Source organism: Zosterops lateralis (genome assembly GCF_965231275.1).
Source record: "Zosterops lateralis genome assembly, chromosome: 2".
NCBI lineage: Eukaryota > Metazoa > Chordata > Aves > Passeriformes > Zosteropidae > Zosterops > Zosterops lateralis.
In genome coordinates, this window is record NC_139763.1 from 73,883,388 (window position 1) to 73,900,033 (window position 16,646).

Here is a 16,646-nt window from a genome sequence, read left to right on the forward strand (position 1 = left end):
TTTTGTACATGTAGAGCTTGTTTACTTGTTTTGGTATTTGTACTATTTACTGTGATTAAGTTCTGATTAATTTAAAACCAACCCTTTAAATTTTGTTTTTGGCAGAAGGGGACTGACAGTTTTTGGAAGATTTAAGTGGACAGGAGACTACAGAAAACAAGAAAAATGCCGAAACCAGTAAGTAGCAGGTTTATATTAATCTAAAATCTAGGAAGGTTTTTACATTTTAGAGGGATAATCTTATAACTGTTGTTATTATTTTGGCTCTGCCCTTTCTAGATTTCCTAAGGTTTGATCATGTACAATTGAAGCTGAGACAGTTATAGTACCAACATGGGGAAAAAATGGTCAAGAGAGCTTGGAACTGCAAGTTGCATATGTAGGGTGATTGGAAATGGGAGCAGGAGGAATGACTTTTCAGGAATTGTTGACTTTGAGATGAGGTGACTTATAGTAGTTAATGGAGGCATAATTTGAGCCTGACTCAGTGTCTGTGAGAGTCAGTGGAAGGGTTTGCTACAGGGTTTGGCAGGGGAAGACAGAACCTGTGTAAAGTGTCTGCACTAAGTTAGATAGTAGTTCTGCCATGGTAGAGGGGATCACATAGAACATAAGTTTTGAAGGGAGGAAATAAGCAGTGTTTATGATCTATTCCTCTTCAGCTAAGACAAGGTTTCATCCACTTTATAGCCAGGAGAAAAAAAGATCTCCAACCTCTGTTTTGATAGTAATTCTAGGACTTCTTGAGGAGATTCAGTAGGTTGATTCTTTTTCTGTTAATGTTCTATTGCTAGTTAGGATTTCATCTGCCATGTGTTAAATGACTTTTGCTTGTCTCTTTCACTTGTATCCAGTGAGCAAAGCATTCAGAAAGGGAATTGAATTGTCAGATTATTTCTACTCAACTCTCTTGGTTTATGTAATAGCCTTCATGCTTTCTTCGTTTACTGATGTTTCATCTTGGTAGCAGATTAGAAGCAGGGCAGGTCTGTTGCTAGGAATAAATGTGTCCAGGTGCATGTGTATGCACACATACAGCCCTATATGTAGGTAAATAAAAGGTTTTTGCTGTTAGTGAGAAATTACCCTGTACATAATCTGTGTTGTGTGCCAGTGTTTGGAACTGGTACAGCTCGATGAATAATGTGAGCGTGGGACTGAGGGCTTGAAGTTGTGTTCAGAGCTTTGCAGTTGGTCTGATGACCAGTTGGCCATACCTTGTTTCTATAATTTATTCTTTTCCTACCAGTGGATTAGGGGCAGTATCTTGGCACTTTCTCCAGGTGGAAGTAGCTGTCTGTATCTGCTCATTGGTGACACTATGCTGCACTGTAAAGGGCAGGAAAGTGAACTAGCAGCAGTAGTTTTCTGACCTCTGAGTGCTGGCTGTGAGAATTGAGTACTGCCTTTGATGGAGCTTCTCAACTGGCAAACTCTGTTTTAAGAAAGAGGCAAAAAGTCACTGTGAGCTCTGTGGTTTCTGACGCCTTCAGCTCCATACAGCTGGTGAGCCATGGAGCCACAGAGGTGGTGACTAGGAAAAAAAAGCCTGGGTGAGGTAACTTCTTAACTTCTTTTTAAATTCTGGGATTGGAACCATGAAATTTAGGCAGGCAGGGTTCTTTCTATTTTAAGGACCAGAGAAAATTGAAGGAAATAAGAATTTTAGGGTTGATCACGAGGAAAGCGATATCCTTAGAACTGAGATTATAGTGGTGGAAGAGGACACAATCCACCCTAATAATAGATATCAGCTGTCAGATCTTGGCAAAGAAGCTGGCCTTGTGCCATATTTTTTTTTCTTTTATAAGGAAGTTTTTATAAAGAGTTCATGTGTCTCTTGATGATGTGGGTGCATGTGAAATCCTAGAAATAGGCCAGGTGAAAGGAGCCATTATAAATGAAATTAAGTTGATTACATTTCTCAATGTCTTCCTGTAAACTGCAGGTTGCTGTAATTATAGTTGGTAATCAGTGAATGAAGAAGTAGCACACTTGCCAAAGGTTAAGTAGTATTACCTATAAAAGTCAAACCTCAGATTTTTCTCTGGTTGCTTCTTAAATGATAAATGGCTTTGAAGCTCTCTTCCTTCCCCCTCTGCTCTTTTTTTCCCCTGCTTCTTTCTTCTTTGGAGACTGTGGGAGCCTAGCCATTGTCATGTTTAATGAATCCGCAGCTGCTCTTCAAAGAGTCGTGCTGTTCTGCTCAGATTTGATAGTACTGGACAGTAGGAGGCCTCTTGCTGTGGATATTTACTGGAGATTTTGGTAGTTGTCTTTGTGGATAATTCACAATAATCACATGTACTTCTAGTCCAGAAACTATTTATGCTTTAGCTCATCGTTGCTTATTTTTGACAGATGTTGCAATAAGACAGTCAGTGTTTTGTAGCCTCATTGCTGGAAATCATTTAACCTGAAAACTAATGAAATAATCATGGGTGAGAGCTAAGAAAACCCAGTTAACATGAGTGGTGAGATTTTCAACAGTGTTATTTTTCTCTCTTCTATGTTACTGTGACCTATTTAGGTTTTATTTTTTTCAAACTTGGCTGTAGTGATCCAATTGATAGTTTTCAGAAAAGTCTGGTGGTCTTGTAAATATGGAAACTTGTGCAGTACAACTATAAATTCTTCATGTGTTTCTGAGACTATTTTTTTTGTTGAGAAAATAACAAATAAATAAGCCACAAATCAAATGAAATTGGTACCCACTGAACCACAGAAGAGGCAGTTAAATGGATTTTGGGGTGTTTTTTGTTTCACATAGAAAAGTTATGTGGTATTCTAGACAAAATTAAGTAAATGAAGACCAGTAGAAAGTGGTGTATTGGAATTTTATAGCAAACATCTTTCATTTTTCCTGGAAGTCTCAGCCTGAAATAAGTTTCATGCCACTGTGAATGATTCTTATACATGGTAGTAAAAGGTCATGTTTTGGATTTTTTTTTTCTTAGAGGCTAGTAGGTTAAATAGCTTTGGTGAAAAGGCTGTTTTAAAACAGTAAAAACAACTTTTGTAGATTGTCCTGAGATATTAAGGTAATATGGGACTGAAAAATATACATAATTGAAACATTTTCTTTTTTGATTGCTTCAGTAGAAAGTCTGTTCCTTCACTTTGGCTGAGTTTGTGACAAAGTGGCTTTCCAGTTTTTCAAGCTGTTACTCAACACCTCTACTTTTAAAACCAAATAATTTGTTTTTAAAAGAGACTTACTCAGTTCTACCTAGCAGTGTGAATTTTAGCTTCAGTTAGCAAGTTGTGATCCATCTGAATGAAACTGATGACTTCTGTGTTTAATAACATCTTTGCTGCTCTAATCAAAATTTGAGCTGGTGCAAGTGTTATTCTCAGTATGTTTAGTTCTCAGCTTGCTGAAGAACAGAATATTTGCTGTCTCTTATTTTCAGTGCTTTCTTCCTAAAAGAATAGATACAAAATGTTTCTCAGCTGTATGGTATTCACAGATCTGTGCTGAAAATAGAAACATAGAAGCTAAAATTAGACATCATGGGTTACATAACTGTTACTCATTTCATATGCTAAGAAGATTAGATTTAATTGACTGAAATATTGCATTTTTAGGGTGTAGAAGGAGTTAAATTATCATCTCGTTTTGGTGGTACTTTGCAGCGCTTTTTACAAGACTGCAAGGCATGAAAGAAAGCAAGCATTACACTGGGGAGTAACAGAATACATGTCAAAGTTACTAAGACTGGAAAGGATTTTTTTTTAGGTCTATTCAACATTTTATGATATTGTGTATTCAGAAGGAGTAAATAAATTCTGGATTAATATGGTGATTTAAAATTCTAATATTTGCATGATCAAACTAATTTCTATAAGGTGGTTGAGTTGAAATGGTGTATAAATTTTTTTTTTTACTACAGTGGTGTTGTTACACAGGAAAATCTTTGAGTCTTTTTAATGCAGTATTTGAATTATGGCTTGAATTTATGATTTATTTCTGTAGTATAAATAGACAACTGGTGTCAGCTTGGAGGACTGATTTCTTTGATTCATTTATTAGTAAAATCTGTTGGGCGTTTTTCTGTAGCCTTCAGTTACTAATGTTGTGTTTTCCATACCTTTTTACCTTATCTTCTTCATAAAGTTTTTTTCTTTCATCTCCTCCTACAATTCCTTTGACATTGTTATGGAGCCAGTTTCATTGTTATGGAGCTGTGTTTCTGTGTGCAGTCTGTAAAGCAGTGGGGCTAACACACTGCTACTCTTGATCAGGTTAATATGCAAACTTGAGACAGTAAATGGCTGAACCAATGTGAGGAAGTTCTTCGAACAAACTTTTTTTGCCATATGAATTTTCTTATGAATCAGGCTGGGTTTTACAGATGACTAATTTGTATTGCATTTATTAAACCAAAGCAAAATCTCTGGAAACCGTTTCCATGTTATTTTAAATGGCTTTTCTTCTCAATATTGGTGCCTACTCAGTTTTGGAGTTCATGATGAAAGCTGAAGTGCCATAACTAATATCTGCAAAGGATGGCTGAAGTACAGTCATAGAAAGTTCTGGGTTATTAAGCCTACAGCCAGGTTTTGTGCATGTTGCATGGACAGTATCTGTTTGAGGAGAGGTTCAAAGGTTCATGTGGTGACAGTATAATATTCCCATAAATTGTGGGGGGGTTGAAGTTAGGTACTACAAGAAAATGTAGAAATACTTTTTCAAGTCCTTTAAGGTGAACAAATGCAATAAAAATACAATTCCCTTATGAAGTGCATGCTTTTATTAAGTACACATTGATGTTTGTTGTTCCAGATATGTTCACTCTATTGGTTTTGATAAACTATTTGATAGATAATTTGCTGTAGAATATTTTTCTATAGATAGTATTTTGTGAGCTGTGGCAAATATCCTCATAACCCAATAGCAATATTTGTTATCAAAACATCAGTTGCACCCTTGGCAAAGAATAATCAACATGTAGTCCTTTAGTGTGTGTTCTTCCCTTTCCTTTGGCCATGTTTAATCATTCTGAAGGGAGTCTGGTAAAATACAGATAAACTCAACCTGCTGCTGATGCCAAGGACCTGGACAAGCTCGAGAAATGGGACAGTGTGAACCTCCTGAGGTTCAGGAAGTCTAAGCACAAGGTGCTGCACCTTGGTTGGGACATCCCTCAGTGTCAGTGCAGGCTGGGGATGAGCAGATGGAGAGCAGCCCTGCAGAGGACTTGGAGTGCTGGTGGGTGAGAGGCTGGCCATGAGCTGTCAGTGTGCACTCACAGCCCAGAAAGCCAAACGTGTCCTGGGCTGCACCCAAAGCAGTGTGGGCAGCAGGGCCAGGGAGGGGATTCTGCCCCTCTGCTCTGCTCTGCTGAGACCCCACCTGCAGGGCTGCATCCAGCCCTGGGCTCCCAGCACAGGCAGGACATGGTGTTGTTGAAACAGGTCTAGAGGAGGATTACAAAAATGGTTCTCAGAATGGAGCATCCCTCCATATGAGGAAAGGCTGAGAGAGTTGGGATTGTTCCACCTGGGGGAGAGAGGAAGGAGACCTTTCAGTACTTTAAAGGGAGCTTCTTAGAAAGGTGGGGACAAACATTTTATCAGGGCCTGTTGCAATAGGACAAGGGTAATAGTTTTGAACTAAAAGGATATAGATTCAAGGTACATATAAGTAAGAAGATTTTTGTGATGCAAAACAATTGCCCTGAGAGATAGTAGATGCCCCATCCTTAGAAATGTTCAAGGTTAGGTTGGATGAGTCTCTGGGCAGCCTGATGTAGAGAAAAGTGTCTGTGCTCATTGCAGCAGGGGTTGACTAGATGACCTTTAAAGGTCCCTTCCAACCCAAACTCTTCTGTGATTCTATTTAATATGCAAACTTGTGGTAGTAATCGGCTGAATTAGTGTGAAGAAGAGAGCTGTCGGATTCTGTTACAAAGATGGGGAGTCCTGGGGAGAGTAAGTTTGAAAAGCAGGCACTGAATGGACCTTGTGGTTGGTATGTGTAGTGGTAGCCTTCCAATACTTGCCACAGGAAACCTTTATGCATTTCTCTTGTCACCATTGCAAGAGCTCCTTCCTGTTTCCGTATTTGTGTGGTAAAGTTGGTTCAGATTAGTGCCTGTCCTTGTAGCTTGTGGTTCAAACAATTTCCCCTGTTGCCAGTATCACATAAAGAGCATTGCTTCAAAGTAGCTGGATACCCAGCAGAGGTTATATGGGTGACAGACCATTGCTGAAGTTCCTGGACCACCTATCTCTGCTGTGTTTTCTCAATTCCCCGCCCTGTTTATGATATGGCAACTTTCCCTATGGTTCTTGTTAATGTAGTTTGCTACCTTCATTTTACATACAATGCAGCTGGTACCAGAGGTTTGATTTTTGTTGAGGGGGGTGCCCTGTGATCAAGGTTTGAATTAGATAAGTAGACCTTTGGGGCTCTTTAGGTTTTGAAAAAAGTAACTTTCTTATGTTTGATGCCCAGAAATACTTGAATGTGTGAAACAATGTTACATGTTTGTAGAAGCCTAGAATTTATCTGCCAAAAATCAAAGTCAGTCCAAATTCCTTTGGAAAGAAAATGAACTGTAGTGTTAACCTTGTCTCTTCTTAAATCATTCATATCACAAAAGGTAGCATTTTAACATTGCCATAATTTAATTTGCAACTTTTTAATTAGAACTGAATGTGTAAATATTGATTAGCAGCTGAGTGAGCTGTTAATTGGAGTTCAAAGATGAACAGAAGTGCTACAGGCTTAAGCAGTTACTGTAATGTGTGTAAGTGGCCAGGTACTGCTGAGTCTGTAGCTATTGCAGCTGTAGAAGCTCTGTAGGCTTAGAGCACTCAGATTTTTTTGGAGCAGTAGCATCCAGAAGCAGACAGAATTTAGAGCTGTATTGAGTTTGTATTACAGCTATTACTTTACTGTTTGGGTGTTGTGAAGTTCTTGTGAAGGATAAACTCTGAGGTAGTATTTCTTGCATTTGTAGATGACATTTGTTGTAAGGATATTTATACAAGAAGTTTCTGCTGCCTGCTGCTGTGATTAGTTTTGAACTTGCTGTGCTTTGTAGATCTTCTGTGACGCTTCTTGTTTTGGTAATGGTGGTGTTATATAACAGAACACTTTGGCATCTAATAAGATTATTTTTTGGCCTTATTCTTTGTAATTTGCTTACTTGTGACTGCCCTAAAGAGGGCTTAATTTTTTAAATAGAAAAACTGTTTTGAAATATTAAATTTTTATAATTAAGGGGCAATCTCTCATGCTTATACTAGTGCAACTGGCAGTGAGTTAGACCTACCATTTAAAATTAGTTATTTTGTTAGAGGAATTATGTTCTATAAGGGGCTTTTTTTTTTTTCTTAACTTGAAATGGATAGACTGAGAGAATCTGCAGAAAACATCTTTTCCCTTCTTCCTGACACACCCCCTCTATTTTTTAATTTTCTTTTTTTGCAATAAAACTGGACTATCTTTTACTCCAAAGTGTTCAGCTCTTGTTCTTTATCGGTGTTTGCACACACAGTGAAGTTGGCTAAGCCCCCTCTATCATTCTTGTTTGCAAGTCTATAACCTAGAGGTGCTCAGGCTCCTGCTATTCTTCTCTTGTATATCCCACTCGTGTTTACCTTGACACTGAAGGAAGCAGTGCTCAAGCTTCACCTGTTGCACGAGGACAAACTGCTCTGCAGTTTTCCCCAGCTTAGATCTCGCTTCCATGTTTTATCTTGTCTTCTTTTCCAGATGACCACTTCTCAAAGTATTCCACCTGGTGGCAAAATAAGGGAAATTGTTAATGGAAATGTTTCTCACATGCATAGATCAAGTAGTGTAAGAACATGTAATACAAGCCATAATTTATTCCTGTTTTGTATTTTACAGTAGAGAGAAACTAGAATATATCTGTGTGAGTTTGGGGTTTTTTTACAGTTATAGAAAGCTATATTTGACCTTTGATGCTTTGTATTCCTGTGCACTAAAGATGAATAAAATGTGATACCCTGGCAGTAGGAGTGGAGGACAATTCTAACACTGATGTGACAGGGCTGTGTGTTTAATACTTTGTTTTGTTTCATGAAAATTCTCACTTCTGTATGTTCAGCTGAAGAGAAATTGGAAGAGACTCTAGTATTTCCAAGTAAGGCTTCCAATTATCTCTTGCAGTATTTGACTTCTTGTTTTATGCCAAATAAACGCAGCAATTGTCAGGAGTCATCTGGAAAATGGTCTTCCCTTTCAGGAGAAGGAGGCTCATTGAATGGTGGTGATTTCTTATTCTTTTAGTAAGGGAGTTGAAGGAAGTTGGCACTAAGGAGAGCTAATTTCTGTAGTTTTTCTTTCTATTGATGAAAATCTGCTTCTAGGCTGTCCTGAGATGTACAACCTCTAGTCCTAAGTACTTTGACCACCAAACTGCTTGATTTTAGAAATGGCAAGCAGGAGGCTGCTTGTCTTTTTATTTTGGTAGGCATAAATACCTTAAAATGATGTATATGTGACCAAGAACTTTTGCGTACATTTGGGAAGCCCTCTGAAAGATAGTGCCCAGCAGCTGAATGTCTCAGTGTTCTTCAGCTGTTCAGTAGTGATGTCAGCTTTCCCATTAAAATTATTTTGAGCTTTGTTCTCTAATTTAACCTTCTAACCTACTGGTAAATACTGTCCTGATTATACTTTTACACTAAATAAAGATGAGAATTTTTTAAGATTCAAATTTTCTGCTTTTCTTACTGTTATGTTCTGTGTTTTCACAAGACCATTAAAATTGTTGAACTTATTGTTTCTTACAGGCCAATCACAGGATATAGAAGTATTACACTGTTAAAGTATGATTAAAATATTTCCTTATGTTTTGTAGATCAATGTCAGAGTAACCACAATGGATGCGGAGTTGGAATTTGCCATCCAGCCCAATACAACAGGCAAGCAGCTCTTTGATCAGGTAATTTACATGTCTCTATGTATATATTAGTACAAGCACATAAGAGTATTGTGGTTATTATGGCATAGTCTGAAAAAGTGGTAATGTTCTCGTGTAAAGATTATGTTATCTAAGCTATGCTTTGAGTTAGTGTGGATTTCCTCATTACTTCTCATGGAACATACTGAATTCAAAGACAACTCTTTAAATATGTTACCAGTGAGGCTTCAGATAAATTGTGTATGGAACTGCTTTGAAATTAATTGTGGTTTTTATGTCTAATAATGATATAGTTGCTACTTCAATATAGTTGTTAGAACTGCATATTTTAGAAGCATGTATGTAACTGTTCATTAATGAAAGCTAACACAATTGCTTTCCAGCAATAAATGCTGTAAGATGGTTTTTCACTTCCAAAATGTTAAAACTAAATACTGTTGTCCTATGAACCAGTTTGGAATTTTATGTTTTAAAAATGGGAAGGAAAAAAGAATAGTTGAAAATGATGACCCTAATGTGCTTATGGATTGCAGACCTATCAGAAGTGCACTCTCTCACTTGATGGTGTGTGTTGTACATCAGTCAGATGGACCAAGTGAATGATTTCTTAAACAGGCTTGTTTTTGCATTCATGTGATGCTAATCCTCAGAATCTTGAAACAAGTTTTTGTTCTGTGTTGTGGGGTGTTACAGGAAACTTTAAGAATAGAATCTTGTCAATGTGTTGTGTCGTTTGCCAACAAGATACCAATAAATATATTTAGTATCTAGATCCAAGATATATACCTTTATTTAGGAAATGTGGAAATATCTGAAATTACTCTTCAAAAGTAGTTAAGGTAGAGCAACAATTATGCCTGGTTGTTTATGTCCATTCCACTGTAGATGCTCAAAGTATGTAATGATGAGTACCAAGAAAAAGTAACACATCAAAAAAGTTCTTTCAATTTTTAGTTGACCTTTTAGAGTCAATAAAATGTCTTATTTTATAAATTGAAAAGAAGGGAATGTTTACTGTTTTAATACTGAACTTTTAGATAAATGAAATTGCCTTTGCAGTTTTTGTTTGAAATGACTGACTCTTAACACTTATTGCCTGCCCTTTTCTCTAACATCAGTAGCAGTATATCTTCAGCTCCTATGACGGAATAAACTTCATGACTCTTAAAAAGACTTCTTGAAAAAAGAGGCTGTCTTGCTTTTTGTCTAACCAGCATCATCATCATCAAATAAAAGTGTGGTATTCTGTGGCATAGAAGGCTCAAGCTGTTACTTGTCTTTTGCCAGCCTTTGTTATCTTCTGCCATGCACTGCTGGGTGGGGTGACATTCTGCTGTGTAATGTCTTGTGCCCAGGTAATCAGGCTCATCCCAACTGGGGCATTTGCAAACAGGGAACAAAGATACAGTTCTGAATTTGCTGTCATGCTCTCTTCTTTGTTCCTTAGTTCTCTGTGTGGTGTTTGACATCTCACCAACTCTTACCTCTGGAGCTTTAAATTGAAAAAAAATTTAGGTCAAGAAAAATCAAGCAGAATAGTTGTGTGTGAGAAACATTTTTAACCTGATCTTAAATTCATGTGTGAGTTCCACAGTGTAACATCAAGAGCTGAAGAGCATTGTGAAACCAGCATGAAATTTTCAGACAAAAAGTTATCCTGTTTCTCTATAGATAAGGTATTGAATAGTGCTGTTACTGGAAGGATTAGCCTTCAGGGTTTGACAGAAGTGGTGAACATGACAAGCAGGCTGGTTATTGTTTGCAGAAAATAACTTCTCCATGAATTCAGCAGTTATCTAGTGCTCCTCTACATTTTTAGTGAACAACCTTTCAACCTTCTACCAGCCGATGTTCTTTTAAGCTTTTAATTGGCATTCTCTAGAGTTGTTGATTTGTTTCCCATTCCATGTGTGTTCTCGTCATCTTCATCTGCTAGCAGACAAGAATTCAGCATTTGAAATATTTTTTCTTCCATTGTCAAACTCAATAAACTTCTTATTTATTGCACAAACTCTTTTTTTTTTTTTTATTACTTGCATTTCAGAAGGTGTTCTAACACTTACCATTGGTCCCTCTGTCTATCCTGTCAGTGGTCAGAATAGGCAAGAGGGGATCTGTCCTCCTGTAGTCAACCAGTTAAGCATCTACAGCTTTGCTGGGAGAGGAGGAGCTCTGTGAGGGATATGTTTCCACACACTGATGTGGAAATCATGGGGGAGTTGTTTTATTTTGTTTTGTTAGCATTGTGCATTGGTAGCTTTTGGTTCACTGTAACTGTCATTCAGAAGAATCTGAGGGTTGTCTCCTTTATTTCATGGTGTATCCCACTGTCATTTCCAGATGTCTCCAAAGCCTTCTTTACAATCTTGTGGAAGGTGACCATATAAAATCCTTGTTAGGTTGTCTTTGTGTATGTTGTGATTTGCCCAAACATGCTTTGTTCAGGTTGCTTTTCTTCTCCAAGAAGTTTTTATTGGCTACTAATAGTCAAGTTGTAGGATGTGATGGTGCATAAATCTGTTTTACAGATGTGATGAAAACTTGCCTGAAGCTGCTTAATAGAAGTTTTGAGCCAGAATCAAACTTCTAAGTTTTTCATTTTCTACTTACGTTCCATATCATGCTACTGCAGTGCATAAGTGCATGTGTTCTCTTGGGACAAAGCTTCAGAAAGGTTGTTTCTCTTTCCTTTGAGCTGAGAGGCAGTATAGCAATGCCTTTTCCTTATTTGTGGGTTCTGCTGGTTTTAGTGTTGATTTTGCAAACTTGTGTAGCTGTACCCAGGTTGTCTGTATTTAAATCATGTGCATCTCAGGGGCTGTAATTAATGGGTTGAGAGCAAAATGTTTTGACGTGAGCATAAGCACTTGTCTCCTTATGCCTTCGGGGCAGAGCTGTTGAGCATCTGCAGTTCTTTGCAGCTCAGAGAGCTGATAAGGTACAAGGGCTCAGCTGGGACAGCTGCTAAGTAAAGAGCATTCTCAGTCATTTGATAAAGCCATAACTAGTTTGATCAGCGTTATATAGGAGATCTGTGCCAAAAGAAATTTCAGCAGGTCTGAAATTCCTGAGTTGGGACACCAAATTTAATGCTGCTTGGGACCATACTAGTAGTGTACACCTGTTCTTAGCAGTTCTTATGATGTAAAGCAAATTATGCGGGAATTCTAGAGGAAATAACTGTGCTCACTCAAGGCATCAATCAGGTTGGATCCACAAACATTGTCCATTTTGTGCTTTGGAGTTTGAAGGTGAAATGATAAAGGAAGAAAAAAGGTGCACACTTGAATGGTTGTTAAGTGATGATGCAAATATGCAAGGCAGCAGAAGTAAGTTTGCATAGTTATCTTATGACATTTTCTAATTTTCAAAATCTTAATTTTGCAACCCGATAGTACTACTTTAAAATGGAGGAGGATCTATGTGTAAAATTCTATTTACTTCACATGCATCTGAATGCTTCCATAAAACAGCCTTCAGTAAAGCAGCTTGGCACCATGGTCCAACCTGAGGACATATGTAAGTACTACCATACGTGATCTATGGAGCCAGAGTTTACAGTCATTTAATAATCTCTGCTGGACCTTTGTGATTAATTGCTTATTAAATCCACATATGCTTTTGCTGTGCAAAAGACTTGTAAAATAATTCCAGTTTCATTATACTTTGTAGTAAAAGTGCTTCTTTTTGTTTGCTTTGAGCCTGCTATGTCATGATTTCTGTTGATTCTCTTAATTCTTACATTATAAGAAATAATGAACAATCATTCCCTATTTTCCTTCTACATGCCATGCAAGTTTTATAGACCTGTACCATATCTTTCCTTATTTCTGTCAGTAGCCCTAGTTCTTGTTTAGCTATGCGGAAAGTGTTCCAAGTCGCTGATCATTCTTTTCAAGATTTCTGAAACATTTCCAGGGCTGCAGCACCCTTTTTTATAAGTTGATGTGACCTGTCCTTATGTAGAATTAGATTTGTGAATACCATACATGTGTATAGAAATGTAATAGCTTTCTTGCCTTTTTGCTTTACAACTAGAACTTTGTTCACATAATTTAAATTGTTATCTTTTATGTACAGTATTTTGCTTTTATTAAATACGATCTTTTATTGAGGTTCATCTTTTTACTAATATTCACTGATCTTTATGGAAGATTTGTTACAGCAGATTTTTATCACATAAGTTTCATCCTTTTTTGAAGTCCTGGGAGACTTCCTTAGTGGTTATGCTATTATGAAATTCTATAATGAAAACAGCTTGGGGGTTTTTTGTCTGTCTTTTTAAGCAGTGTATCCATAAAACAACCTTCCCTCTATTTAAGGACAATTTTTCTTCTTTAGTAGCTTTTGGTGATAGACCTGATCTGAAGTCTTACAGGAAGGTCGTGTATGTTTAATTAGGTAGATCATCCTTACCCCTTTTATCATTAACTCTTAGAAGATGGCAGAACTATTTGCAGGAGTCAGTTCATCCTCATTACATCACACTTGTCCACAAATATTGCTCTTTATTATCGCTTCACCAGCTGTCTTCTGTTGAAGTGTACTTACTTCTCCGTAGGCTCCAGGTCACTTCCCAGATGTGCTTTGTAACCTCAGGGTCCTGTTACTACCTTCTGTTCCTCAGGTGCTGATGTGCACAGTGAGCTGCACGCTCCAGTTGATAGCTTGGAGCATTTGAGTTTATTGAGAACTCTGAGGTTCCCTGAAACTGATGTTTTGCTACTGTTTTATCTTCTTTTACTCTTATAAGACTTGATTGCATTTCATCTTGAAATTGTTTATGTAGCTTTATTCAGCTACACAATACCAGTTTAAAAATGTATTGTAGTGATTACTGATGATTATGGCTCATTTTTCTTCAGGTGGTGAAAACTGTTGGTCTTCGTGAAGTTTGGTTTTTTGGGCTGCAGTATGTGGACAGCAAAGGCTACTCAACTTGGCTGAAGCTAAATAAAAAGGTAACAATTCCCTCATATTTAGCCAAGTGTATAGTTTGAATATATTTTATAAGCTTTACTGATTTAATATCTTATGTGACTTATAGCTGGCTTCAAATTTAGTTGAAAATTTGCTTTTCATATGCTTTAAGTTATAAAATAGTGTTGTTAGATTAGTTATAAAGAATATGCAAAGCTGCATCAATATTTAATTTGTGGAGATAGTTTCCAGGACTGTGGAATGCATGCATGCATGCATTAGGAAAACTTGAATTCATGTGATTGTCCCATTTTCATGTAGCAAAACATAATAGAATTATTGTTTTACAGTTTGGGCGTGTGTATGGGAAGTATTTGAGCTTCAGGAATTTGTATGCATACAGCTATGAATCTTTAAACAAGGCACAATAATCAGCTTCTAAACTTTAGGTATCTAATAGGTAGATTGTAGGATAATTTTTTTTCCGGAATGGTGTTGAGTACCTTGTACCTCCCTGGTACTGGGAACTGGGTCATTTTACTTATGAATTTGAATGGTCACTTATTTTAATACTGACTGTCAGATTATTTGTTAATGTGAGTGTTTAGAATGGAGATACCTAATCAAGAATACCTTTTTTATCTTCAATATTAGAAGGCAAATTGCGAGGTTTTTAGGAGCAAGCCCCACTGTCTGCACTTATGTAATCTTTGCTTCTCCTCTGTGGTAAATCCACTGCGTTAAGCCTGCTAACTACCAAATCTGTCTCCTAGAATTTCGTATGTGTCTTGTTTCATACACAATAAACATTGTAGTGCTGCAGATACTTTGTTAACTGTAATGGCTTGTCTCAAGTGGTTGGAGACTGTGAGATTTATTGCATCAGTTGTGAAAAATACAGAAGCATTGCTCTGTAAAAACCTTTAGCAAGTTAAGTTTCTGGTACTGTTCAGAAGCAACCGAGGGTATGTTCATGTTTTAAACTTTGACTAAGAGAGTTATTTATCTTTAAAAAACTTGTAACGTTTGTTTCTGAAATGCATCACATTAACTGTCTCTCACTTTTAAATTACTATTTACATATTTTTAGTAAATACAGATACAATCCGATAAAGAATAGATGTGCAAGTAAGATTTTATAATGGTGAGCACAACTAATTTTTCACTGGCGAGATGAAATGCTGTGTCTGTAAATAATGCATGACAGTAATGAAAAGTGAGTGAAACTAATAAAACTGACACCTCAAATCTTGAATATAGATATACTTATGCTGTCTTAGGTGTTTAAAAGGTTGCATTTATTATATGCACAGTTTTTGAGACTTTCTACAAGTCAAGCAAATAGATATATCATTTCGTACATGACAAGAAGGTTTTAGTGGGACTAAGAGTGCACATAAAAATACATACGTAATAAAGTGCTTGAGTTGGGATGTATGAGAATTATTTTACAATGAACTTACATTTTAAAAATTACTATTTTATGTTAAAAATTAGTTTAGTTTTGAACGTTTTTGTTTTGGCCATAATTGGTGCTGCAAGCTGGGCACAAATGAAATCAAATTCTCCATAAAAATGAGTATTTGTTGAGATATGAAGTTGCAGGAGTCTTAAGACCATATCTGATTTCTTTATAGAAATCACAGTTTTAAAGCTTATCCATTCTAGAATAATAATGCGAACTAAAGGAATTAAGGTTTTTGCACAGGAACAAAGCGCGAATATTTATTTCAATAATTGAAAAACTTTTAAAAGAATCCAACTTCACACTCACATTGAAGAATCGTGCTGTAGTTCTTGCTAAAGAATCATTGTTAGACCCTAATTTAGTATTTCCTGCAAATCATCCTTGGATATAGTTTTGATCTTTTTAATGTTTATTGCAACTTCTTAGTTTCCAGGTCTTTATTGTGATAAAAAAAATTCACTCAAGCCTGCACAAAAAAACCCAAAAAAAAAACCCAAAAAAAACCCACCCACAAAAACCCCCCACCAAAAAAACCACCACCACCAACAAAAAACACCCCAAAAAAACAAAACAAAAAAACACCCCACAAACAAAACAAACTCTCAGTGAGCTTTAAATAGTATTTCAGAATTGTCTGGTTTATTCAAATTGATATACTTGTTCACACCAGTGAACCTTTCAGTGAGTTTCACAGTGGGCTTATCAGGAAGCTCTGGGTTTCAGTGTAGAGGAACTAAAGAGTTAAGTACTATTAAATCATATTTGATTTACCATTTAGTGCTCTTTTTATTTTTCTCTTTATTCCTCTCCCCCAGGTAACACAGCAAGATGTACGTAAAGAAAATCCTTTGCAGTTTAAGTTCAGGGCCAAGTTTTTTCCAGAGGATGTATCTGAAGAATTAATTCAGGAAATAACTCAGAGACTTTTCTTCCTGCAAGTCAAAGAGTCAATATTAAATGATGAAATATACTGCCCACCAGAAACTGCAGTTCTTCTGGCTTCTTATGCTGTCCAGTCCAAGTATGGAGATTACAGTAAGGAGATCCATAAACTGGGCTACCTAGCCAATGACAGGCTTCTCCCCCAGCGGTGAGTGAGATTGGTTTGCACCAAATGCTGCACATAAACTTAACTATAGCACATTTTTTATAAATAAAACATTAAGCAATAACATGCATTTATTGGTGGCTTTCTTAGAGTTCCTCTTTTTGCTAGTAAAATTTAGAGATCCTACTTTAGACTTTAAATAACAAAGAAGCGTCACAGCCACAGGTTTCATGGGATGTATTTCCTGTCCTGTCCACACACACCTGCGCAGATTTAGTTGAACACATTTCCAAGGTACTCCAAAATC

General features: G+C 36.8%; 1 protein-coding gene across 2 annotated transcripts in view; it reads left to right on the forward strand.

Annotated features, from left to right (window-relative positions):
- Window positions 1-16,646, forward strand: part of RDX (radixin) — a 37,026-nt gene that overhangs the window by 8,042 nt on the left and 12,338 nt on the right. For both annotated transcript variants that reach the window (XR_014589396.1, XM_083855635.1), the window contains exons 2-5: window positions 106-177; window positions 8,841-8,924; window positions 13,769-13,864; window positions 16,107-16,381. Coding sequence is in view for 1 of the 2 variants with exons in the window: in XM_083855635.1 (XP_083711761.1) it covers window positions 166-177; window positions 8,841-8,924; window positions 13,769-13,864; window positions 16,107-16,381 (467 nt within the window). In the remaining variant the exon portion in view is untranslated. The remainder of the gene's footprint in view (window positions 1-105; window positions 178-8,840; window positions 8,925-13,768; window positions 13,865-16,106; window positions 16,382-16,646) is intronic.